This window comes from Prenolepis imparis, unplaced genomic scaffold (assembly GCF_030444845.1).
Source record: "Prenolepis imparis isolate NDT839.2.m4 unplaced genomic scaffold, iyPreImpa1.0 SCAF_10, whole genome shotgun sequence".
Taxonomy (NCBI): Eukaryota; Metazoa; Arthropoda; class Insecta; order Hymenoptera; family Formicidae; genus Prenolepis; species Prenolepis imparis.
Window position 1 is genome coordinate 12107874 of NW_028141168.1, and position 24870 is coordinate 12132743.

The following is a 24870-nucleotide window of genomic DNA, read 5'->3' on the forward strand; positions in this document are numbered from 1 at the left end:
GCATTCGACGTCGACGTCTGGGGGGGATATACACTATCGTCGCCATTGCTATGTAAGAGAACTGCCGCTATTTCTCTCGGGGAGAAACGCGATGGGAAATAAAAGTGACAACATTTCCTGCACGCCGGCTAGACTGTCTCTCTCTCCCTCTCCCTTCCTCTCCCTCTCTTTCTCTTTCATTATTTTCCTCTTCTCACTTCACCAATAACGGGTTATCGGATTCGCGATAATGAGCTGCAGTTTTGTACGAGAGTCGATCTACTGGCGCTTTTCCCTCTTTCTCTCTCTCTCTCTGTCTTTCGCGAGGAAAGTTTCTCTCGTTAACTTTATGATATCTCGCCGGGAACTCCATGAAATTATTGAATAAGGACCTCTTCGATTAGAAGGATAAGCTGATTGCGTTTCGTTTCTTATTCTGGGAATGCGCGACGATTTTGATAATGAAAGAGGTGAGTCAGAGGAAATTCAATTTAATTCAGGAATCACGCACGCGCGCTAAATATATAGTATTCCGAGCGTTGCCCAAATTTCTCCGGGGGCAATGTATTCCAAACTGTGTGTGCCCGAAAACTGTAGAATAGGACAAAATGCAGCGTCAGTAAAATCTGCAAAGCCGATTCGACCTAGCACACAAATTTCGCTTCATTTGTATGTACTGCACGGAGCAAGTCGAAGCCTGGATATATCCACTACGGAGATACCGATTGATATGACCATTTGCTATTGATGATTGTGCGTCTAACAGATCTTGGGTCTTTGCAAAAGCGTCACGTAGCCTGCACTATGACGGCGGCTATTGAGTTTCGAAAAATCGAAGGTAGTTTCGGCGCCGATTGCGAACATTTTCTTTCTAAAGCGAAAATTTCATTCTTTATACAATATGCTAAACGTCAGGACGTATGCGACCGTAATAGTATTGTGATGCCATTCAACGTGAAACTTCTTTGTTCATCTTATTTACAGTGACTTGTGTGTTATTCGATGTCACATTTCTTAACACAGACAGAGACAAGTTGAAAACATTTCTTTTCGCTCAAAATAATGTCATTTCAGCTATTAGCCGGAATATCGTTAAATCGTAGGTACGTTATACGCGTGATATTAAATATAAAATCTTAATCTTGTATTAATTATCTACTGCGTATTACTCTCATTCACTCTCGGTTGCTGAACGAGACGAAAAGGTGCAAACTAAAAGTCGGACTTGCAGTAGAACCAGGATCAACGGTAGACGATCTATTGGTTCGTTTGCGAAAGCTGGTGAAAATAGAAAATGAAAATAGCAATTTCACGGCGATAGTGGCGGAAGAGGTAAAGAAGACGATGGAGGATGTCTGAAAGAAGGCTGACGTGCCCGAAAGGGGAGAAACGAGTTGCGCGCCAAGAAGGAAGAAAAGGAAGGAGGGAGAGAGGAAAATACGAGGGAAAACGAGGGAGGAGACAGGCGTGATTCGAATCTCGTGCAACGTGAAGACGTGGTAGGTGCGCCCTTTGCCACTCCGGGACTTCCTTACCGCTTTTTCGAACTCCACGCGCACGTTCCGCCTCTCCACTTCGTCTGTTCTTATCACCGGTTCGATTAATCCTTACGCTACGCTCGGAGCTTGTAATAATGGTACCAAGTTTAAAGAGGTGCTGCTATTGGTCAAAGTTCGAGCCATTCTAAACATTCTCTTATTCTCGCGTATCAATCGTCAAGAGTTCTTCCAAAGCAGAGACGTTTGTCAAAATTTACCTTACATTCTGATAAAATGCGATGAGATGTAATTAATTAATAATTGAGCGGAGGAAAGATAGCATATCTATCAACTATGTTTATGATTTCTTATTGAAGTTATAATAAGAAGGAATAGTATATTTTCCACACTTTATGTAAAAATTGATTAGATTTCAATTCTATATATTTGCACGAAACACAATCCGATGTAAAATTGATCCGAAGCTTGAGTTACGAGCAGAGAGCAAGCTACGCCAATCGGGTAACGTGGGCAACCGAAACGGGCGACAAATTGTGATTAGTCGGCGTCCCTTCGCGCCTAGCAATCCATTAGAGCGACGGGGATCTTCTGATTAAAATTCACCACCTCCTTCATTCCGCCGTCATTAAGACGGTCGCAAAATCACGTCTGCTCTTCTCGGTCAACCTAAAGTTGCGACAACTCCGAAAGGGAAGATAAAGAGGATGTTTGAAAAAAAAAACACAGTGGCATATGACTGGCAACAGCCGACTGTCACATCGTTGCGAGATGAAGCTTACTGTCCTCGTGTACTACAACAGATACGCGAACACATATATACTTTTGCAGCGCGTGAAATACATCGGTGGATGTGCTGCGAAAGTAATTATTCGAGATGATTAATGGAATCCTAGAAACGCTTCAGTCTCATAGCAGTATAAACCTCGAAAAAAAAAATATACGTATGGGCACATACTATGTGTTATCAGCAAAAAGAGATAAAATATTTATTTCATTTTTCAAAAGGTATATATTTTTTATCCCCTTGAAAATTGTGTATTCTGTATCAGTGAAAAGATTTCACGGAGATGAGAATTGCGCGAAGTATAGATAAAAATATACACATCCACCTATGTCCTGCTTCATTCATATCCCGGCTCTCACAATAGGAATCGATTTGCCATAAACGATAGGGATCGTTGCGAATGGTGATAACGCTATACGCTGGGAAGATGGCAATAGGAAAATTCGTATACGTGTGCGCATAGGGGATAACGCGGATTAGGATACGTAAGTAGATCAAACGAGGAATCTCTTTAGAGAATACAGTCCAGTTCCCGGGGTGCCGTGTTACTTCCTTGGTCCACGTCCAGCTACGATGGCGCTCGAACTATTTTCTGAATACGTAACTCTTATCCGCGGAGCGGCAAGCGGCCAAATATTCATGCGACCTCATATCGTGAAATGCAAACGGATGATTCGTCTCTTGCGATACGTAAACTGGATTATGTGCCACTGAGCCGGGATAGAATTCTAGCAAGGGAAGTGTAGTGGGTAAAGTAGAAAAGAAGGAAACTTACGGACCGCGTCTAACGCAGACTCGAAGAATAGAAAATCAAAAGGAGAGAGTTAAGATTTTGAAAGATTGAATGTTTGCGCAAGTTTGTTGTCTCCGCAGAACAGTTATATGCTTTTCGAGAACATCTCGCTTCAAAGTGAATTTAAAATAATTTCTTTGTGCTCTTTGTATATGTATGTGTGTGAGAGATTTCGTTATTTTTTTCATAATGATACACTTATATCGTAAATGTATACACATACTGTAAGAGAAATAGCATTATTGTGTGAATTTTAAAAAAAAAGATTATTATAATTTTTCATAATAAAATTAGACACCGACAAAAAATCTTTTAATTGTTCATATTATTATATATTTTAAGTAATATATAAATATATTATTCTATATGTTTGCAGAGAATTATTTATCGAGTTTAACGAATTTTGTGATTATAATAAAGCAGCAACAATTATAATTTGCATAAACATATTTCAATAAAATAATTCTTTAAAACTGAGATACAATTCATTAAATAAATGTATTTTGTAATATTGATTATACTGATAGCTTGGCAAAAGCTTGTTCAGAAAAGACAATTTTCACATATTTGCCAAACGAACACTTGCGTTTTCGTGCCAAATTTCTATTAAAAATGCAATATAATTTTAAAGCAGAAAATTAATTAAATTACGATGCAGCAAATTTGTGTACAGTAATCTTTTAAATATTAGCACGCTACAATAATTTTTATTAACGAGTAAAATAACAATTTATTATTTTCACAAATATCATAAAAAAACAACAAAGCAATCTATACATCTTTGCCTTCTTGTGCGTGTGTATGTGTGTGTGAGTGTGTGTGAATGTGTAAATGTTCCCTAACTATGTTTTATTTTAATTCTTGTTAAATCGCTTTAATCTATATTCAAGAATATCCATCGTGTTTTTAACGATGTTATTTATTTCTGTCTTCAAATCCTTGCCTAATTTCTTAGGGTCGGCAAAGATTGGCAAAACTTTCGTGTCAAGATTTAACCGTAATTTAAACGATAAACTATCCAAACGCGATGAGAGGGTGGGAAAAGTGTTGTCCTAAAAAAGGACGCCTTCGTCTACGTGCTTGGAGTTGTTTACTCATCCCCATGATGTGTTTGCGCATTCTCAATAGAACATCGTTGTTTTGCCAATAGAACGTACAATCGTGTGCTCCCAAAAAATTCTACCGTTCACAAACAAAACCCTGTGTTGTCAATGGATACAGCTAAAGAAAACTTTGGGATTTTTCACCGTTTAAAAGTTCTTCCCTCAACTAAATTTTTTAATAGTGAAACGTAATTAAAGCATAAATAAATCACATTATTACGATTAAATTGGCTTTGTATGAAATATACAAGAAACAATAATTCATCTGCTACACGTACACCCAATAGCTACATTTTATAGCGATTATATATATATATTAATTAAAACTTCATTTGAGTTGATTTTACGTGCTCAACTCGTGGTTGAATACGTAGAAATGTACACGTCGCGAAGAAAAAGTTTTCCTCTCATTTGTCCGGTTGATATGTCCGGTTATTTTTTTGTTCGCGGAAAGTTACGAATGATAGCATCCGCTTAGTATTATGCTGGTACGAAGTTTTCCGACTCGCGGTACGTAGTTGACTCGCTGAACAATATTTTCGTGCTCGGACAAGCCGATAAAAAGTACCGGGATACTTCTCGTAATTAACTACTATGCGATGCTGAAAAAAAAACAAGATAAAAGAAAACCACGATTAACGACAGATAGTTGTATCGTACGTTCGCGCCCCTGTACGCAAAAAAGGAGAAAGACGAGAACAGGCGAAATAGTTTTTTTTTTTTATTTAGAAAAACCATGCACGCGATGTGCGAAGAAGGTAGAGACAGTCACATTAGGGAGATGCGGGAGCAAACTTGGCCGGAACGGATTAATTTTCTATGCCGCTTTCCTGTCGGAAGCTGTTTCGTTATTGATCCCGCTGCCGGCCAACAGCTCAACTCTCGTATAGGAGGCTGTTGGTATTGTGTTGTACGGGGTCATGGTTGTGCAACAAATTGGGAAAGGAAACACCTGGATACTGAGCAAGATCGAATATGAATCAGTTCTAATTTCGAAAACAATATTTGTGATCTTCAGATTACCCATGGGATAATAACTGATCACTCTGATCTCTTTCCCTCTTAACGACGAGTTATCTCTTCGTCCTCGAATGGCCGGCACGCTATCTATCGCAAACAATAAACGCGAAAAACACACACGCGCGTGCTAAAATTTATATTAAAATTCATGGGACACACGCGCGTGTGTGTTCCCCTTCGCGATTATGCCACCGCGTGGGTGCGCATATTACGCCCGTTCCTATATCCTACATCGCCGGCGAAAATTGCGGATGCTGTACTACGCGACCCTCGGGATTTTACGTGTTTCGTAGCCAACGATCAATCGCCTAGCTCCCTCCCTTCCATTTCCCGTTTCTATAAACACAGGAGCCGACGCGAGTTACGAAATATTAATTCCCGAGTACCTAGCCGCGGCGCAGCATATGTTTAAACCGCCTCGGTAAAAAGGGTATCCGCGCACGGAGTTTCCTAGTCATTCAATGTTTTCCGTAGATGCATAAAACGTGGAATTTAAAGGGAGTTTCAAATGGGGATTCAGCATTTCCGCATTCTGCGGATGAGGAAAACATTATATATATATATATATATATATATATATATATAAACTATATTTAACAATTATTTCCAACAAATTGGTATAAAATATTTCTTGTGCAATATTTTTGCTATAAAACGACATTAAAATAATCATTGATAATTTTCAAAATCTTTGAAATTATATTCAAAATAATTATTTAAAATTATAACATAATATAAGAACATTTATTATAATTTAAATCTATTTTAAATTGATTTATTCTCTCATTTAATGAAAAAATAATATAAATCATGCAAAATAAAACGAACAAATTATGCGGGATTAGATTAACTCGAATATTGCGAATAGTGTAGTATATCAGTAGTATTGAACGAGGTCATCTCGAATCTGCCGAGGAAGTTAAGTAAGCATTTAAAAAGAAAAAGCATATCTATCGATAATTCGATAAGCCGTTCAATGTTCTTGCCCATTATTTCCTTCTTTTTTTAATATCCAACGACTCTTATGAAATTTCAATCCGTTTCAGTAATAAGTAGAGTAAACGGTCAGACGTGACGTCATTCGCTTCGAGCGCTATTAAGTCGGAAGCAATGAAATTGTCGGAGGTCTCGTCATAGAACGAAGCGAAGCATCGCCTCCTAAGTGGCCAACAGATTCGCATTTACATTAGGGCGGACATTATACGCTAATGTGGGGACTTTGTCCCGAAAACTGATAGCATATTATTTTACACTTTTGTACTCTCGATTTGTATTGATGATTTCTCTTTTGTAAACCGCGCCTCGATCAATTATTTTACCTTAGCAGAGAAGGTTTATTCAATCATAAAGAATTTCTTTTATTCACGATTTGCGATGCAATCAAATTTTTTATATTTTTTTTTTTTTGCAAAAGATTGTTGCAAAATTCAATGAAACTCTATGACGCGTTTTCCTTATTATAATAAAGAAAAAGCGATTAAAAGGAATGAGAAATTAAATTGCGAATGACTTACCTTAAAGTATTGAATATTGATGCGCATGAGAGATGTATAAAAATTTGCAAATTAATGAAATGGAATTTTAAAAAAATGTTTAAATCTAATTAAGAATTAAATTAACTCGGCGTTCCAGCATTATTCATCTAGCTAGCACAGCGAGTTAATTGACGCAGTATTTGATTCGACTAATTATTCGTCTGTACGCCCCAATGTCTTTCCTCTGTCTTTCTTCCTAGCTTACTAATTACGTACAAATATTCTGCTGCGCCAGCGCTCCTTTCGCATGAGCTTATACCGTATTCGTACACATGTACAGTGCTTCCGCGGAAAGGAAATCGCACAAGGAAAGCAAACATCATCTGTGCACTTTGTAATTACGGCGCAAATGCTTGCTGATACTGATTGTATGCCGTTGTTTATCATGCTATTACTGCGATTGTGCATAAAAAAAATATGACGTGCAATTTATATAATTTCTATTCTCGTTATCTTGTTAGCGAGATTTTCTTATTATATATATATTGTAAATTTTTAATTCAATATTATAATCGTACTTTTTTCTAGGATAATAAACAAAATATCAAGAAAATGTATACTGTCGCATTAGAGAATTTAACGTAGTTAAAGAAGGAAAATCGTAATGCGTTTCTGTTATCAGAGGCATAGTCACGTAACATCGTTATTTCATTACGGTTCTAATCTGCTAGAACATCTCATTACGTTTACGGGAACGCAGCGGGAGACGCGCGCGCTAAAGCGCGGACGAAATGGGTATACATGTATGCGCGACGTATAATTAATTAATTGCATCTAAAACTTACCGATGGTGGTGAGCACTGTCAGGGAATAGAGGAACGCCTTTGCAAAGTTCCATTCGTACTCTGGCACACGGCGTTCCGTTACGGTCTCGCTGGCGGAACTCCCGGTATAAGTCCCGGCATTCTGGGTCGCCATCATGTCCTCGGTGATCCTTTTCACCAGTTGCTCCTGAAACCGCGCGATCTCCTGATCAGCCAGCCTCGTCCAGTTCTCACGGTAGAGAATGTTCAAATGCTCCGTGATTATCCATATGCTCTCTACGGTCTTCGCTCGGGCCTCGTGATTAAGCTGGAACACACGGAGAGTTATTAATTAGGCGACGTTGGAAATATTGTCAGGTAGACTGTCACTGTGGAGAATTAATTTGTGGTATTAAGATTGCAATTGACATATGTCACACGTGCGAGCTCGTTAATTAACATATGTTAAATGGTCACAAATGCAACGACACATGTTTCGCGGTTTATATATTGTGTGATGATTGAAATTTGCGATTATTATTTTTATTATTTTATGTGCAATCTCATTGGATCGCAACGTAAAGAAATTTAGGAGTTTCGTCCGAGAGAGAGAGAGAGAGAGAGAGAGAGAGAGAGAGAGAGAGAGAGAGAGAGAGAGAGAGAGCAAATCAATAAAGTACAATAGAGAAATGTCTTTTCACAACGATTAAAATCATGATGATTAAGATCGAATTATTTTACAGAGAGAACGCGAATATTCATTCATTTGTCAATGGCCCATTGCTATCGAGACAATCATCCGTTGTTCGCTATTATTGGCCGGAAGTAACAGACAGCATCCTTTGTGCCGATGTCTTCGGGGACTACGCTTTTCCTTCAAAGTGTAAGGATAGCGAAAAGGAAGTGCGATCGATAAAACTTCGTTGAAACGAGCGCTCGCGCCAGAACGCACCGATAATTCGATTGACTTCGGGTTCACTGAGGTCACCTCAGGTAGAAAAGCGGAATGAAACCGGAGACGTGACGATAAATCGAGAGCTGGTGCCTCCCGACTGTTTGTTGCTCCTCAAGGAAAAGAGAAGCAAGAACAAGTTCGCGGCTTATGTCCTTCAATAACAGCAACGATTGTGACGCGCTTATAATAGCGTATCGACAAATATTGTTTATTCTCTTTCTATTATTCTTACTCCGATCGCACTTGTTATACGTTATACCGTTATTAAGAAATATTTCTACAACTTTTTGAGAATTCCCTCGAGAATAATTGTCTAGTTATGTGTTTTTCGTATAGCCATGCGGTTTTCATAACCTATAATTTGATTTCTGTTCTGATAATAAACGTATTATATAACCGTGGAATGTCTCTTCTCGTTCCGCAATTATATTCGCGTCGATCTTTTCTAATTAATTTCTCCCTAATTATTGTGAAGATAGCAAAATGGACTTATATGGACATATAATGCATTACGTATATTGCATTACATACAATAAAATTGCAATGTATGCATAAAAATTATTATTGCAATACATAAAAATATTAATTAATTATGCATAAAAATTCAATAATTAAATCTTTAATAGAAAATGTGAACATAACAATAGAATTTTCTACAAAAAATCTTTCGATCAAAATACCTGCACTTCCATATTAGACTCGCACATTTTCTCTCCATACATCTATCACGTTGCGCGTCTTGCGCGAGACTAATTGCCAATCGCTGACGCTACCACTGACCACCGACCGCAAAGACTGCGAGGTGGCGCCACCTGACGGCGAGACCTAACTTCACAGCCAAGAGTGAACAGAGCCCGGCGAAGCATCTCTCTCTTTCTACTCTTTCCATTAGATGCGAGCATCCCATGCGTCTAATACGCTGCACGTTTTGAGTGAGACTGATCCCCACCACCGACCACAATACTCTGCGCAGCGGTATCGCCAACTGACAGCGCAACCTAACTTCACAGCCAAGAGTGAACGGGCTCGACGAAAAAAATCTCTCTCTTTCTATCCTTTTTATTAGACGCACGCATCTCCATACGTCCACCACGTTGCGCGTCTCGCGCGAAACTGATTCTCGTGCGAGATATTGCGATTGCGAGATCAGTTTCGCGCGAGCCGTGTAACGTGGCGGATGTTTGGAGATGCGCGCATTTAATGAAAAGGATAGAAAGAGAGAGAGAGATTTCTTTTTAATGAAAGTGTAGGTATTTTGATTTTTGCAGAAAATTCTATTTTTTTTTGTTCGCATTTTCTATTAAGGATTTAAATTTTTGAAGGATCTGAATTTTTATGCATAATTAATTAATATATTTTTATGCATGCATTGCAATAATAATTTTTATGCATGCATTGTAATTTTTAATATTTTATTATCAAAGAATAAAATAACTTCGCTTTCCGCGCGTAATTATATTCGATTAGATTAAATGAAAAATTATATACATATATAAAAAGAGAAATTTAAAGATACATGTATTTTAATATTTTCCTGCTTATATTAAAAATGTAACAGTATTTATCATGAAAAAATATATATTAATAAATAAATGTTGTAAAAAGAATTTAAATATAACATATACAAAGCTATAGAAATTTTCTTTTCTTACTTGTTTCAGCCAAGCACTGGTGTTTCTCCTGGTATGCTGATTTCCGGCTATCGTCGTGGCGAGAGTTCTCTGTTGTAGACCAACGTCGGCCCCACCCTCGATAGCCAGGAAGATGAAGCTGCCCAGGAGGGTATAGGCCACCAGAAGGGCGCATATCCCGAGGTTTATCATAAAACCCTTCAAGAAGGAGTGCTGGCTGGCTTTGTCCGGCACACCGCCGAAACACAGACATCTCACTTGACGAGACTGTTGCGACTTGGAGCGTTCCGACGTCGATCTCTTCAGAGACGAGGTATTGCCGTTGTTCGCCGGCTTGAAGCCCTCGTAAGCTCGGTAATGCCTATCCTTCTCCATCCTCTCCTCCTTTTTCTATCTACGAAGTCACCGGGACCTGCCACCGTCAACTTCGTCGCCGGATACGTCGATGTATGCACGCATTTGCCGTCCGTGTCGCTTATTTCGCGGTAAGTTAATAGTTTTTAAAGAACGAGAAATATTTTTAACGACCACGATTTAGCATACACTGCGCGTGACATATCACTCGCGTTTTACACTTTATTGTTGAATGTTTTCCCCGAAACTCGCAACTTTCGTTCACTATACTCGTTTTTATCACGATCACCCGTCGAAATATCTCGGATTATCGTTGTTGACGAGCAAGAGTCTCAAAAGAAATGAAAGTTTGTGAGAAGACTTTTTTTTTCTTACGCGCGTCCTCGAATCCCGTAAACTCAATCGCCATGGATGCATGATTGAAGTTTCGCGCCAGCTATAATCTATTGAGGGACGGATTTCGCATTTCTTCGCTCGTCAGTCGAATTCGTCGGCGTCGTTCGACGAATGTCACTTTGATTTTCGTCACTGTCGATTCCTTATTACGACACGCGGTCGAAATCGCTCGACTGGATGATATCCTGGAAGGATCCTCTGCCAGCAAAGGGACGCTCGATCATACGTGGTACTTCCGTCATTTTTCCGTGGCACGATCGTTCCGTCTGGAATGTGGATTGAAATTCTATTGAGAAAATCGATGCTCGAAATATGTCCTGCGATATTAGTTACCTCTCAAAATTCTTTTCTTGCCGACAGTGATGGCTAACGTTATAAAAATATATTCCCTTGCAAAAGAGAAGAAGTTAATATTGAATAAAATTTTTCAAGACTGATTCACACATAAATTTGTGTGTAATAATATTTATTTTCTTAAATTTGTTTGGAATGATATTTCTTAAAATTTTTTTTTTATAGAAAAAGTAAAAACCTTTTTCACTGTCAAGCATGACAAGAATAATGATTCATTGTTCATGGCATTCATTCGCGTGTGCGACATCAACTTGCGCAGTATTAATAGCTCGAGTTATGTGACTTAATTTAAGTTCGAAAATGAATCGCGATACGAGCGTTACTTCGTGTAGCGACTATATTGCATTACTGCGTGCGCGTAGAAAACGGATGAAAAATAACGCTTTCGAGAGAGGCCGTGGTTACTAATTTTCTCTCTCTCTTACGTTTTCTCCGCGCTCTCCTCTATATTTCTCACTCTCATCGAGAAAACAGAAACTTAAAGAACAGCGCGGAGAGAATTTTCGAAAGAGTCTCTCCATGAGTCATTTAAACTTTCTCCCTACCATCTGAACGCGAAGCCATCCAGTTTTCAGCTTTCCCATCTTTTCTTCGGCTCCAGGCGCAAAAAAAAGAAGAACGAGTGGCAGCGGAAGAAGGTGGAGTACGACGAGCGATAGAAACTTCAAAGCCTCATTCCAACAAACTGGATTTCCGTAATAAGTAAGCTCGATGCACGTCCATGATGGTGGTGCTGAATGTTTTACCTCTTCCCTTATTCTATCCCCTCGTCCTCGACGAATTTCCTGCGTCCTTTTTAATGCACCATCGGGACGGTCGCGATGGGTCGGTTCTTTATAAAGACTCGGACTTTCCGCACGTTGCGAAAGCCGATTAGCGCGAGCGAAGTCGAACCAATAATTTACTTGCGTCTCTCCGCATGTGGAGCGTCTGCGTTTGCAGCATGTAAATAAATCGCGCGTTGTCTTCCGGGTCTCTCTCTCTTGAAGCTCAGGAACGTCGCCACTGTCGTGCTTCACTGGGTTCTGAAAGGAGAAAAAGAGATTCGATTACTTACACTAGTTTCCTCGAAACAACGTTAAGAGATTAAGAGAGACTTGGTCATTAACCCCGCGCTTCTCTCAATAGCGATTCTCGATAACTATTTATCGCTTGTCGCAGAAACAATTCAACGAATTATTCGAGTGCGCGCCACGATACGGAGGACACTCATGCCTTCGCGATATTGTCGGAGAATTCAATGCACTCAGACGAATTTTATTTCCAGTCCCGGAATTTGTGAGAATCCGGGCATCGCCGTTGCTCGTCCGTGACTGCTTCGACGTCCTAAGAAAGACGGTTGAATTCCAGAAGGACTTTCGACGTAGAATTATTTGAGGGCCCTGGGGGAAATCGCAAGAAACTTCCGTGCTACGTGTTTTCCTGTGTACTTGCACTCGGTCACCTGAAGCTTTCCATCGGGGACAATAATCGACAGTCATGGTAGACTCGACCATTATGGGAAGTACAGAAAAAGATAGAGAGAGAGAGACGCGAGCCAAGACGAGCGATAGACGGCTGTGAGAGATAGAGGTCTGCGGATCGGGAGAACGACGATGGATTTTGTGTGAAAAATATTGCTTCCTTCGTACGTTCGACATCCATAAATGCATAGCGAGATCAACCGATCCGCGACACTATCTTCTTTATTCTTCGGCGTGATTTAAGACTCGGGCTTGGAGGAGATGTGAGCGGATTTGAAACTTTCATGAAAAATTATTTGCATAATGTACGATCTGATCGATGAATGATCTGCCCCCCTCTTTCCCTCTATAAAACGTGACGCGATATTTTCAATATTACAAAACGCGTGAAATAAGCTTGCATTTGATGAGTACGTTTCCACAATTTCGTTGCTACAAACAAAGCTTTCTCCATAATTAGACAAAACCTCCAGAGAGAACAATTATATATTCTAGAATTAATTTCAGCGTAAGAACTATAACAATGGTGTCAATAGTCATAGCGGGCTCAGTAATAGCGAGAGGAAGTTGAATCCGTTGCTTGCTTGCATAATAGCGAAACATCTCTCAGAATTCACCTTCTACCGGTCATTCACATTCATAGCCGTCTAAATATGCGCAACGAACACGGTCTTGCATAGCGAAACTATTTCCCGACAATCGCATTCGCGGGAACACGCTTGAGGTAAGCACATCGGATACTAACTCGACGCTAATTTATCGTTTGATGTGATCGATCGTCGCGCTCGATCGACTCTCCTGCTCGGCGAAGGAACGATCTCACCGCGAAACAAACTGCCAAGCCAAGCTGATCGTAAATTCGGTTCGATCTCTCCTCCTTTCTTCGCATCTCGATTTGCAGCATTTTCTTTTTCTTACGACTCTTTCACGGACTTACGTTATTGACGTGGCTAGCATTCTCGCAAAACAATTAATATTCCGCTCATTATATTGCCTACACACATTTTGCCATTTATTGTTAACAATCCGTGCATCCCCTTTAAGCTCTTATAGAGATCGTTTGAGAGACCGTTAGACCGCGTGATCGCTAGAGTGTAACAAACACTTCTGAGCTAAGGATGATAAAGGCATGCCTTGAGAAAATTAACCTCGATTTTTTTTATATGGTTTTATATGGTAAAAATCTATACCGCGATCGAATGAATTAAATAGAATAGTCTTATAAAATATGTATAGTAAAATAAAATATATGCAATTTAAATTGCATGCGCCTTGGTATCGTAAAATCTATAAATCTGATAAATAATACAATAAGCAGAACCTAAATACAATAAAAATATATTCAATATATACGCATTTCCCTGTATTTAATGTATTCACTGCATTTTCCGCGCTTCGATTTTGATGCAAATAACATATATCTATATTATTTCTTTAAATCTGAATTTTTATCAAATTTAAAATTGCGCATCTCATGTTAAAACGTTACTGCGTAGAGATTGTGTTGCATATATATATATATATATTAGCCGACTCATATATTATTTATAACTAATTCGCAGCGAGACTCGAGGGATAACGGGTACAAAAGTCGATTACATCACCGTCGACGACGATCACGAAGGGCTTTATGAGGGCGGCTCTCGCGGTGCAAAAGCATGGATGGACAGAAGAGATAGAGAGGGGAGCGGGGAAGGGCGCGATAGAGCGAAAAGTATGCAAGGGATGAACGAAATGCGAAGGGAGGAGGGATGAAGGGGAAAGTGAAATGCAATTTTTCCGTTCGACGCTTTTTCCAGCGACAGGGGAACCACCTGTGCTCGTCTCAGCGACTTTTAAATTCGTACCATTGTCGGCTCTATTTGCTGAAAAATGTTTATTCAATTTCGTTTACCGTCACTGCAAGATATTTACCCGGTCGCTTTTGCTCGAACAGTTCTCGCACCACCGCGGACGATGGGAATTGGATGACGCGGGGATACGACGAAGGGCAGGAAGCTGTGAAAAGCTGGGTGAGCAAGTACACACGATATGTACGGGACCGCATTTTTACGGTTTTAGATTAAAGCCGCGTCATGTGGACATTAAAACGTTTTAGCTCGCGAAAAGAATTTACATATTTTTCGGGTCGGCGACATTAACCACATCGCTTTAATGCATTTAAAATAACGCGTTCAAAGTTTATTGCACGATAAAAATTTATATATAGACAAATTGCTGGAATTGTACAGAATAAGTCGTGTATAACATATGAGAGCTCTTCCCGAGCGACATACGACTGCATTTAATAAAAGAGCGCGGATATAAATCTATAAAATAAATCGGCGATCTTAATCATTGCGAGACGAAAATAGAATCGTACATGTGGGCTGAATTACGATGAGTCGAGAATGAAGTTACGAGTATTGTTTTTCTCTCTCGACTCCACGTCGACTTTGTCCGGTTTTGTGTGTATCAGCAAACGAAATCGCTGTCGGCGATAGAAATTTATGGCAGAATCGAAACCCTCGAAAATTTCATTAAACCGTCCGTACAGCGATATTGAGAATCGACGGTGAACCGATCGAAAATGGAAGTTACTATCGTGATACACAATGTTTGACGGACCGCTTAGGCCATTCATAGAAAGTTTGTGGCTTATTGTATTTATCTCCGTTAACTTTATTTCCTGGCATTCAAACTACGAGAAATCAAACTCAAATGTATAGTATTCGGATGTAATTAAACGACAATTTATTGCTCCAATTCTGAATTTATTGGTTCTAACATTTAATAGGAAATTGATGTAAATGACCTATATTGTACGCTAGCATGTCCACTTATAATAAATCACAAACAAATATACCAAAATTATTGCTAATTAATTGCTCTCTTGTATACATAATGATTATATATAATGATATAAATTGTGCATTTTATAAGATTTTTTTATTTGTTAAACGGAGGACAGCTTCAGGAGTTTGATTTTCCTACACATTTTTAAATATATTCTTTCATTTTCTAAAGAGTTTATTTATTTATTGCTTATAAAAAATTATCAAAAATTTATCTTACGAACATTAAAATCAAAATAATCTTCAGAGCATTCATTCAACAAATGTTTTAATAAAATTAAAAGAACCAAAATTATGCCATACATCTGAATTTAATTTTTTGTGGTGAAGGTGAGATTAACGAAGATGCCATACATTTTTTAATTGATAAAACCATTTTGTCTAAAACATTTAAGATGATTCAGATTGGTTTGTATCGACGAGCAACAGAGCGTCGTAATAAGAAATCTTACATCTTACGAATTTCAGCCTTACGCGCTTCCAACTTTTTCTTTAGAACCGTTCGGGTTAGCCGGAGCGGTTTTATCCGAGCAAAATTGAGCACGTGTCTAGTAGTAGGCGACCGCAAGAAAACGCGGGAAGAAACTACTAAGAAACAAATAACGACGATATATTTGCGCACAGCTGGTCGGACTAAACTTCACCGTCGCCGCGCGTGTCTGAACACCAACGTCCGCGACTACTTACGCGCTGTCGGTGTATTTAACGTCACACGATGTTGCTGACGCCGCGAAACGAGATAACCGCGGTACATCTCGGAGTACCAGGACAAAATTCTTCTACAGTAGAGTGTATATACGTATATATACATGTATGTGCGACGCGAGGAATTCACTCGAAACGAGTCCTTGTTTGGGACTCGTCGCGACAGTCTAGCGAAATAGTCGAGTATCGGGCGGCTACCCGCTCTCTCGGTCGCGAAAAGTTGCCGCGTCTTCAGCAAAGTTTCTCGTTTAGACAGGTCTAGTTTGGGACACGAGTGAGCAACTTGTCGATAATCTCGACGCACTCGCGATTGCGATCTGACTCCCGCATGAACCATCCACGCCGTCGTGTTGCGTCAACGTTTCCTATCTCGCCGCATGAGCGAGCTCTTTGAGGCGTCTCTATCTTTGCAACCGACTAACGGGAGATTGCACAAGTTTTCGTCGGTTTTTAGCAACTATATCTGATACTTTTTATAATCTTATTTTTATATACAAGAAAAAAGAAAGAAAGAAAAAAAAAACAATCGCGTATCTTGAATTTAATATTTATGTTGCATATAATTTCGCAAACTAACGTTTTTCAATCTTGATGATAAGTTAAGTAATACTTAAATATAAAAATAAAATTTATAAAAACATTGCCCCAACACTTGAATGATTAATTTACAACTAATAGTAACAAATGACAGGAAAGCACAAACGCTGTTATCGATCTTATACGATTTTTCTCATTGAAACTATCGAGACAGATAAGTCACGAATAAAGAGTCGTTGAATGTACTTACAGTCGCAACTTTGTCGTATAATTTTTACTCACAGCATCAAGTTATCAGTTGCGAGACATTCGCCTCGTCGAATGTCACGAATAACAGCCTCGCTTGTACTAAAACGAGTAATACCGACGTACGTAGAGGAGCGTTAATATAAAGCACACGATCTTCAACGTCCCACGTTATTAACTTATCGCAAAGTTCAGAAAGCGCGGATGTTCGATCCTCATTCCCGGACTATACTGTCGACGTAAGCGACGTAACGTCGAAGAGCAACGAAGTTCTTCCAATAAAGCTTTAAACGCGTCTCTCGCCGAGCCATAAATTAACTTCAGCAATAACAGTTCGTCGCGAAAGCCCGCGTTATTATCGAATGAACTTTTCGGCTTAACCGTGGCCTCGATGCGATTATTTCCTGTCCGCACACCCGACCACACGAGTCCATTCGAGTTCGGCATTAATTCCTGGCGTAAACGTAACACCGGATTATATTTATATATATGTTGCAGACTGGCTGGTGATGCACCCTTTTTGCGATACACATAGGGCGTTGGTCCCCGACAGTCGCCGATGTAATTGCCATGACCCGAAGCCATCCACGAGAAGTCGGCGATCCGAACGGCGGTTTATTAGGCGGCCGTGCTCAATTATCGTCGATACGACAATAATTTGCTCTCGTTTGCGCGAACCGTGCCCAAATCACGCCGCGTTGAATTGATTGAACGAATTCGTCGCCGCGCACCCCCAATGCAATTCGATCAATTCGCCGAAGGGCGCCGCCGAGGGCAACGTTGTCGATATTATTTCAGGGCCAACATTTCGGATACCGCACGGGGAGGGTCTTGTATGGGTTTTCACGCGCGCGTGTGTGTGTGTGTGTGTTGTGTGTTTGTGCTCCTTCATTAGCGGAAATAAGCCGAAATTATGCGTGCCAACGCAAATAGAGCGCAACGATTGCCACGTTCCACGTTTCCCTCCCTCCCTCCCACTCTCCCGACATTTCTGTGTGTGATCGCGGCGGTAATGGAATTAATTTCGTGTAACGCGAAAGTAACGGACGTATTAAGCGACATCGATTAAAGCGATAGCAAACGAGAGATTGCATGGTAGCGAGCGCGCAGCTTGCGTGCTTTAGCATTTCGATGTAGATTTTATCCGCATTATCCGCGCGGATGATTACAGCATGACTGATACGATATCATAAATTCATAAATAATCGCGAATAACACCCTTGCAGGTGTTGATTGTATTAATTCGTCTGGATGTATTAAATCGCTGAATTAACAGCGTTAAAATGAATAATAAAATTCGCGTAAATGTGAAATTAATGCGGGTTATCTTTAAATTGCGGCAAAAACTAGAAAAATGTACAGTAATTTATTATGCTAATTACTCAGAACATATCTCAAACAATTGTAGAAGGAAAAAAAATATGATCGTTGAAAAAATCAAATCGATTTCCTTTTATGAAAACTTTTCTTGAAAGGACGGATGGTTCAAACTGAATGATGGTGCGCGCACACACACACATACACACACACACATATATATATCACGATGAAAGCAATAATCAAGTTAGAAAGTGCACGTCCTGTTACACACAACTCCGAGCTATTTCGCCCCAATCTCTGTCTCGCTATATCATAATTTACGGTACCGAGTCTCGCGGACTTTACGCGCAACGGACATTTCATGGCATAACTTGTATTCAATGGATGTGCAAAATTATTTCGATGACAAAGGAGATATTAATGCTACTTGCATTAGTCATATCGCATGCATTTATCCTTAAAGGTTAACATACAATATAAATTCGAACATTTGTATAGAAATGAAAGATATGTGCCGTAATTGATAAGCAAATTATATTTATGCGAATCATTATAAATTGGCGTTTTTAATTTTAAAAATTAATACACATGCGTGTCGATAAACTATAAAAGAACTATATTTAAACTATGAAATAATATTACAGTTGATAAAATTGAAATTTATTTTATTGTACTAAAAAATTATTCAATATATTTTTGCTTCAAAAATATTTAAAACAAAAAAGAAACAAAAAAAAGAATTATTATGACAAACAAGCTTTTTCGTGAAAAATATGCATTATAAGAAAATATTAATTTAGCTAGATGGGTTTAATGTGTACGGGAGAACGATGCGCAAATATTCCAACAAATATAACAGAGGAAGAATGGTTTATGCTTCTGCATAAATAGCGCTAAGGGAAAATGGAAATTAACATGATAATTTATCATTCCACTTTACACGAAAAATTTCTTAGGCGATACGTAGCATCAAAAATTCTTGAAACGTTGGATATTCTAATTTACTCTAATAATAGAAAATTACAAACAACTTTATATCTTTTTCGAGCATTTCAGATCAATAAATAGATTTATCAAATTATATACACGCAATAAAAAGATAATATTCATTTAGAAATATAAATTGTAAAGTATTTGTAATAAAAAAACAAGCAGAAGATTTGATCAGTCGTTAGTCGAGCGTAGTCGAGCGTTAGTTGAACAATTTTACAGAAAGCCGGTAATATATTCGTGATTGTAAGGAAAGGTGTAAAAATGCGCGCCAACCAACACTCGCATCGCGGAAAAATACATTTCCATAAATTCTCGAACTCAAACTTTAAAATCTCCTTCCTCCCCTTCTCTCCCGCCCTCATCCCCCTATCCCTTCTTCCTTTCCCCTGACATTCCGCTATTCGTACTACGATATACCGCGCTGATCGTTTTCTGCATTTTACATCGAATGCATTCGCAGTCAACAGTAGAAACGGTGGGAATCGATCTTGCGCGTACGCCATGGGACGACAGTCGAATACTTCGGAATAAGAAGAAATTCACTTCCACAGTTCGCTAAACCGAGCCCGCCGATTCATCGGGAGTTCCGCGCGTCTTCTCTCTCGTGTCTCCTCCTCCTCCTTCCATCATCGGACTTAAGGAATCCCCGGTGGATTTTATTTCACTTTTAAATGCAAAACAAGGACGAAAAGGCAAATGTATGAAGCAAATTCAGATGAGACGGAATATGAAAACATGTTGTGCAAAAATGAGAAAGGCATTTCGTTCGAGTATGCGGACTCGTATTTAAAAAGCTAGGATATCTCTTCTTCGACTCGCTCGCTTCCGAATTCTTAAAGCAAATTCCTCATGTAAATTCATGAAAAAAATCCTTCAACTATCTAAGTCACTTTGTTACGAAAATATTTGAGATAAACGGAGAACTAAATTGGACATAATTGTCGTCTCTCTTTTTCTCTCTCTTTTAGAAAAAAATAATAAAATGACATATAGAGATAGAGATTCACTCTCTATCGAGCGCTAAACTATAAATTATAATGCCATTTGAAATTAGCGCATTTTCGTAAATATAAAATATTTTACCGTTTCGTGATTTCGTATAGAAATAATAGCCATTGAAAGCGACGAATCTCCGCACGTACTTTTTTTTCCCTTCGCCGCACATTTTTTCTCCATTTTCCTGTAGTCCATGTCGGCGAAACGGCGAAATAAAAGTTTCCGAGCGAGGGAAACCGTTCATGTGCCGCGGATAGCGCTTTTCGCGCTTCGAGCTAACGGAAAGAGTACCGATAAAGTTTCGAGGTATTCCGAAATTTTCTTCACCATCGACACGAATGGTGACAGCGAGGTAACGTGGTAGGAGAAGTCGCCTTTGAACTAAAAAAGTATCGAAGCTTTTGCAGAGACGAATGACGAGGACGGAACTCAATACACATCAAGAGTAGAACTTTTCATCGCACATTTTTCTCGCTATCCTCTCTTTTAATCTCGCGATTCAAGTTTTCATTGCGATATAGTTACCTATATATGTATGTGAAAGAAATTTATATGAAATAAACGAACAATTATATACTATGTATGTGCTATATCGCAAACTTAATAAATCGCGTGAAATCCTATTTGTGCGGATCCAAGAGACAGGATATATATGAAAGAAAATGTAAAGCTTCAAATATCCGTAAATTTATCGAAAAGCTGGGAAAGAAGATATCTTCCATAAAGGAGAGGAATATTATAGGGATGGGGGCAAAGAAAATCGTACTTTTTCACACCGCACTATTTTTACGTGCGGCGTATCCGGAATTCCTCTTTATGCGCGTTAGACAAATATTAAGAGTCCTTCGTAAATACAAGGGTGCTCAGCAGAAACTGAGCGTTGCTGCACGCGTGGCGCAAATTCGATGACCGGTGGACAGTCGCATGCAAATTGTCGCGGCACGAAATGACAAATTAACGGCAACGGGCCATTCATACGGACACTGATTAATTGCCATTTACTTGCAAATTTCCAGGGTATGCGTGCATTTACACGTCGTGTGCGGCCAGCTCACGGCCCTCGGCGACGTTCAATGCCAAAATACAATCGCGTGTCACGTTACGTGAGCTTCGTGAGCTTTACCGTTTATGTTTTCGTTGTGAATAATGTCGCGAATTGTATCGCGATTGTATTATATTCACCGAGATATATCCCGATGACGTGTATATATTCGCTAAGCGCGACGCGAGGCAAAGTATTTCCGTCCGAAAAGAAGAGCAAATTATTTAAAAAATCGCAATTAAATCTCCATTTTAAAAATCGAAGAATCGTTAATATGATCGTATCGAGAATTTGTCGAAAAACGTCCTATTGTTATTCCAAGTGTATACCGACGCTCTTAAGATCGACATTCGAGAGAGAGAGAGAGTTCCGCATACGCTTATTAGATACAGTACACAATAAAGCACTATCGACGTCGCGCACCTCGCCACCCTCTAGCCCATTCTGCGTTTACGTTGCCATCTACAGGCATCGCGTTTACGACATGACGAAGTAGAAAGTACCCCGCTTGTCGAAGAGGAACCACCTAAGCATCAACTCAGGCGAGGGCGCACCTCACCCCCGGTTCCCGGGGCGGAACTACATACTTGCGCGCTCGCGCGCGCGTGTAAGTGTAAGTCTATTAGATGGTTCGACGATCCAACGGGCGTGCGGAAGTTGAATGAAAGTTCCTTGACACCGGCGAAACTTTCGCCGTGACAAGACCGGGTCCGGGTCCGCGTATATTCATATATATATGTATAGAACTACGCCCCGATAGCTATATAGCGGCGATCGAGCTTGTTTGTCGAAGTGGTAATAAAGTATCGCGCAAGCTCGCGGCAAAAATCGCGGTACCGTTAAAAATTATTGCCTCGCCGCGCTGCAACGATCGACTTCAGACCGGGTTTAATCTCGTCCGACCGTTGTTATGTTCCGCCTACGCGCGAGAGGACGGAGCGTATCCTAGTGAAAAGCGTTGCGCATCGCGAGACATGAATAAAGACGCAACTCTCGGTTCGATCAGATTAAAGTTTATTTGGAGAGCGCGCGTGGTTTGATTACTTTTTCCCAGTACAAATTGCTCCTGTAACTGATATATTATCGAATGTTATTGTCGCATTAGTTATTTCTTTTGGGTGTGTTAGTATCTTATTCGGAAAAAAATTTATCGTGAAAATATATGAGTTATGTTTGTAAAATAATTTCGTGAAAAGGAGATATATGTATATTAGAAGATTATTCTTAATAATATATCCATCATAGATGATTTTCAAATGACACTTTATAAAAGATTTAATTATTAGAACAAGTTGCTAAAATGTATTCTCTATCAAGATCATGTAACACTGATTTCTTTAAAAAAAAAATTGCAACGTCAAATTCTAAAAATTTCTTGCACTTTGACACGAAAGAAGATAACGAACTTCTATACAAGATAAAAGATAGCGTTTCTTCTTTTGATATCTTTTTCCCCTTATTAGCATTCTTAATATGAACTTTCCCACTGAATTTGCTTCGGTCTCTTCTTCTCATCATTTTTCTTTCCCTCTCTCTCTCTCGCTTTAATAACTTATCTCATCTACGAACCAATTAAAAAGACGCTGCTCTATCTCTTTGGATTTGCAGTTTCGTTTCGTTCATGGAAGTAAACGAGAAATGACAATAGGAGTTAATTCCTTTCGTTTTGTCGAATAAAAGAACGAAAGGGGAAAGATACTAAGACTCGAGATTATCGTGTAAACAATCCTTTGTATCCATGCGCTGTATTTAGTAAATTTTTATCATTACAGCAGTATAGACAGAGATAAAGAGTCTCTCCATTTAATGAATTCGTAGGATAAATCTACGCAAGTTTTTCGCGCATAACATTTTGAGAAATTTTTACTTTATTTATTTAAAAAAATGAGATGTAATTTTTCATCATATCGTGCGGGCGATAATAAACTCTAACGCGATAGGTTACGATTATTCTCGCTGGGAAAATGATGTCGACGTTATTCGTGAACGAAAAACGTGGCTTTCAATCGAGTCGATTTTTCAGCTTAATCGCATCTCTCGCTCCCGCATATAAACGCGCTCCTCAGGTCTCGAACACGACGGACGATTCGGTGAAATCCCATTCTCGGGCCGAATGCCTCGATTAAACGAGAGGTAATCAAATAAACGGGATTTGAACGTCGTCGTCGATCCTCCTGCGTGCAGCGGGGGCGATCAATGGAGAAAAACTATTCCCGATCTGTTTGAACTGCAAAGAATCCGCACAAATATCTGGTACGTTTGTTCGTGTGAAGTAGCGAGAATTAACTAAAATTATCGCGCGCGCGGAATTATCATTTTCCTAATATATATCCCCGCGAAAAAATCTCGAACCGCCTTTGAAAGAAAATCTCCAATTAGATATTAATTAAGGAAAGACGGTTATCCGCGTATTCCGCTTTGTGGTATCATACAGAGAAATGGTGAATAACACGATAATTTGATTATCCGGTTACCCGACGAACAATAGGGTAACTGCGGGTAGTTGCTGCTGTTACTAGCACAAAGGATCAAATAATAGAAGGCAAGTGCATGCTATGGATTCTAGGAACGCATAACTCGTTCTGAGGAATCGTAATGGCGAATACCAATTTCCACTCAAAGGAATTAATTCGCGAGCGCGGCGTAATTCGCCCGAATTCTCAAAATTTACACATCCTTGATTAATAATTAATGAAATAATATTTTAATATTTTTAATTTTTTTAAACAAAATATTTTTACGTAGAATATCTGTTACATTCTGAGATAAAATCGATAGTGACTGTATCAAAATGTTTTATACGGCCGGATTCTCAAACAGATCGCATCGTATTGCACAATGAGGAAGGACCAACGTGTAGCACGAAAAAAGCAGGAAAGGGTAACTAGATTTGGCAGCTGCCGCGCTCAAACGTAACACGATAAAGTATTTATTGCTACGGTGACAGTCGCCGTTCAGCTCTGGCGGCCCCTTAGCGCGCTTTAAATTCCTGCTGGAGCATAAAACTTGAATACCATAGAGCCATTAATTTACGAAGCTTGGTAATAGAAAATAATCGTGGATAATAACGGCTAACGCACCAATACAAGTATACACTTTAAAATTTTATAATTTATTTAAAAATAAATTTATGAGTACACACATATTATCGTGTATGCTCATAAAACATGAAATTTTGTGAACTATTTATTCCAACATATATATTTATACTAAAAAAAATATTTACAAAAAATTTATAAAGAGAGAAAGAGCGCGAGAGAGAGAGAGAGAGAGAGTCTAAAATTTATCAAAAAAAAAGGTTTATTATAAAAATATTAAATTTCTGCATGGCTCATAAAATCCGTATTTGTTCAGTTTACATGTTTTACGTCAATCAAAAATAGTGTGTAACAAAGAGCGATATGATATTTTCCGTAACCATTCTTTTTTTTCTCTGTGTAATCTTATTTTTCATCTTTATGTATAATTCTTAAAATAAATGTAAGAATTTTTCACGCATCTGCAAATTAAAATAAGTCGAGAAGCTTAACAAAAAATATTATCTCATGTAATTTAAGTGAAAAACTTCTCTCATATTCATGAGTACGT

At 39.0% G+C, this 24870-nt stretch overlaps 2 protein-coding genes across 2 annotated transcripts in view; both read right to left on the bottom strand.

Moving 5' to 3' along the window:
* Positions 1–10417, bottom strand: part of LOC145942027 (TWiK family of potassium channels protein 7) — a 50251-nt gene extending 39834 nt beyond the window's left edge. Inside the window, exons 1-2 of the mRNA XM_083048495.1 lie at positions 10064–10417; positions 7499–7784 (exon numbers count right to left, since the gene is read on the bottom strand). Coding sequence (XP_082904621.1) covers positions 7499–7784; positions 10064–10417 — 640 coding nt within the window. The remainder of the gene's footprint in view (positions 1–7498; positions 7785–10063) is intronic.
* Positions 10418–10917: 500 nt separating this feature from the next.
* LOC145941511 (uncharacterized) overlaps positions 10918–24870 on the bottom strand; it is a 153659-nt gene continuing 139706 nt past the window's right edge. Inside the window, exons 5-6 of the mRNA XM_083047620.1 lie at positions 11692–12171; positions 10918–11058 (exon numbers count right to left, since the gene is read on the bottom strand). Coding sequence (XP_082903746.1) covers positions 10939–11058; positions 11692–12171 — 600 coding nt within the window. The 3' untranslated portion in view covers positions 10918–10938. The remainder of the gene's footprint in view (positions 11059–11691; positions 12172–24870) is intronic.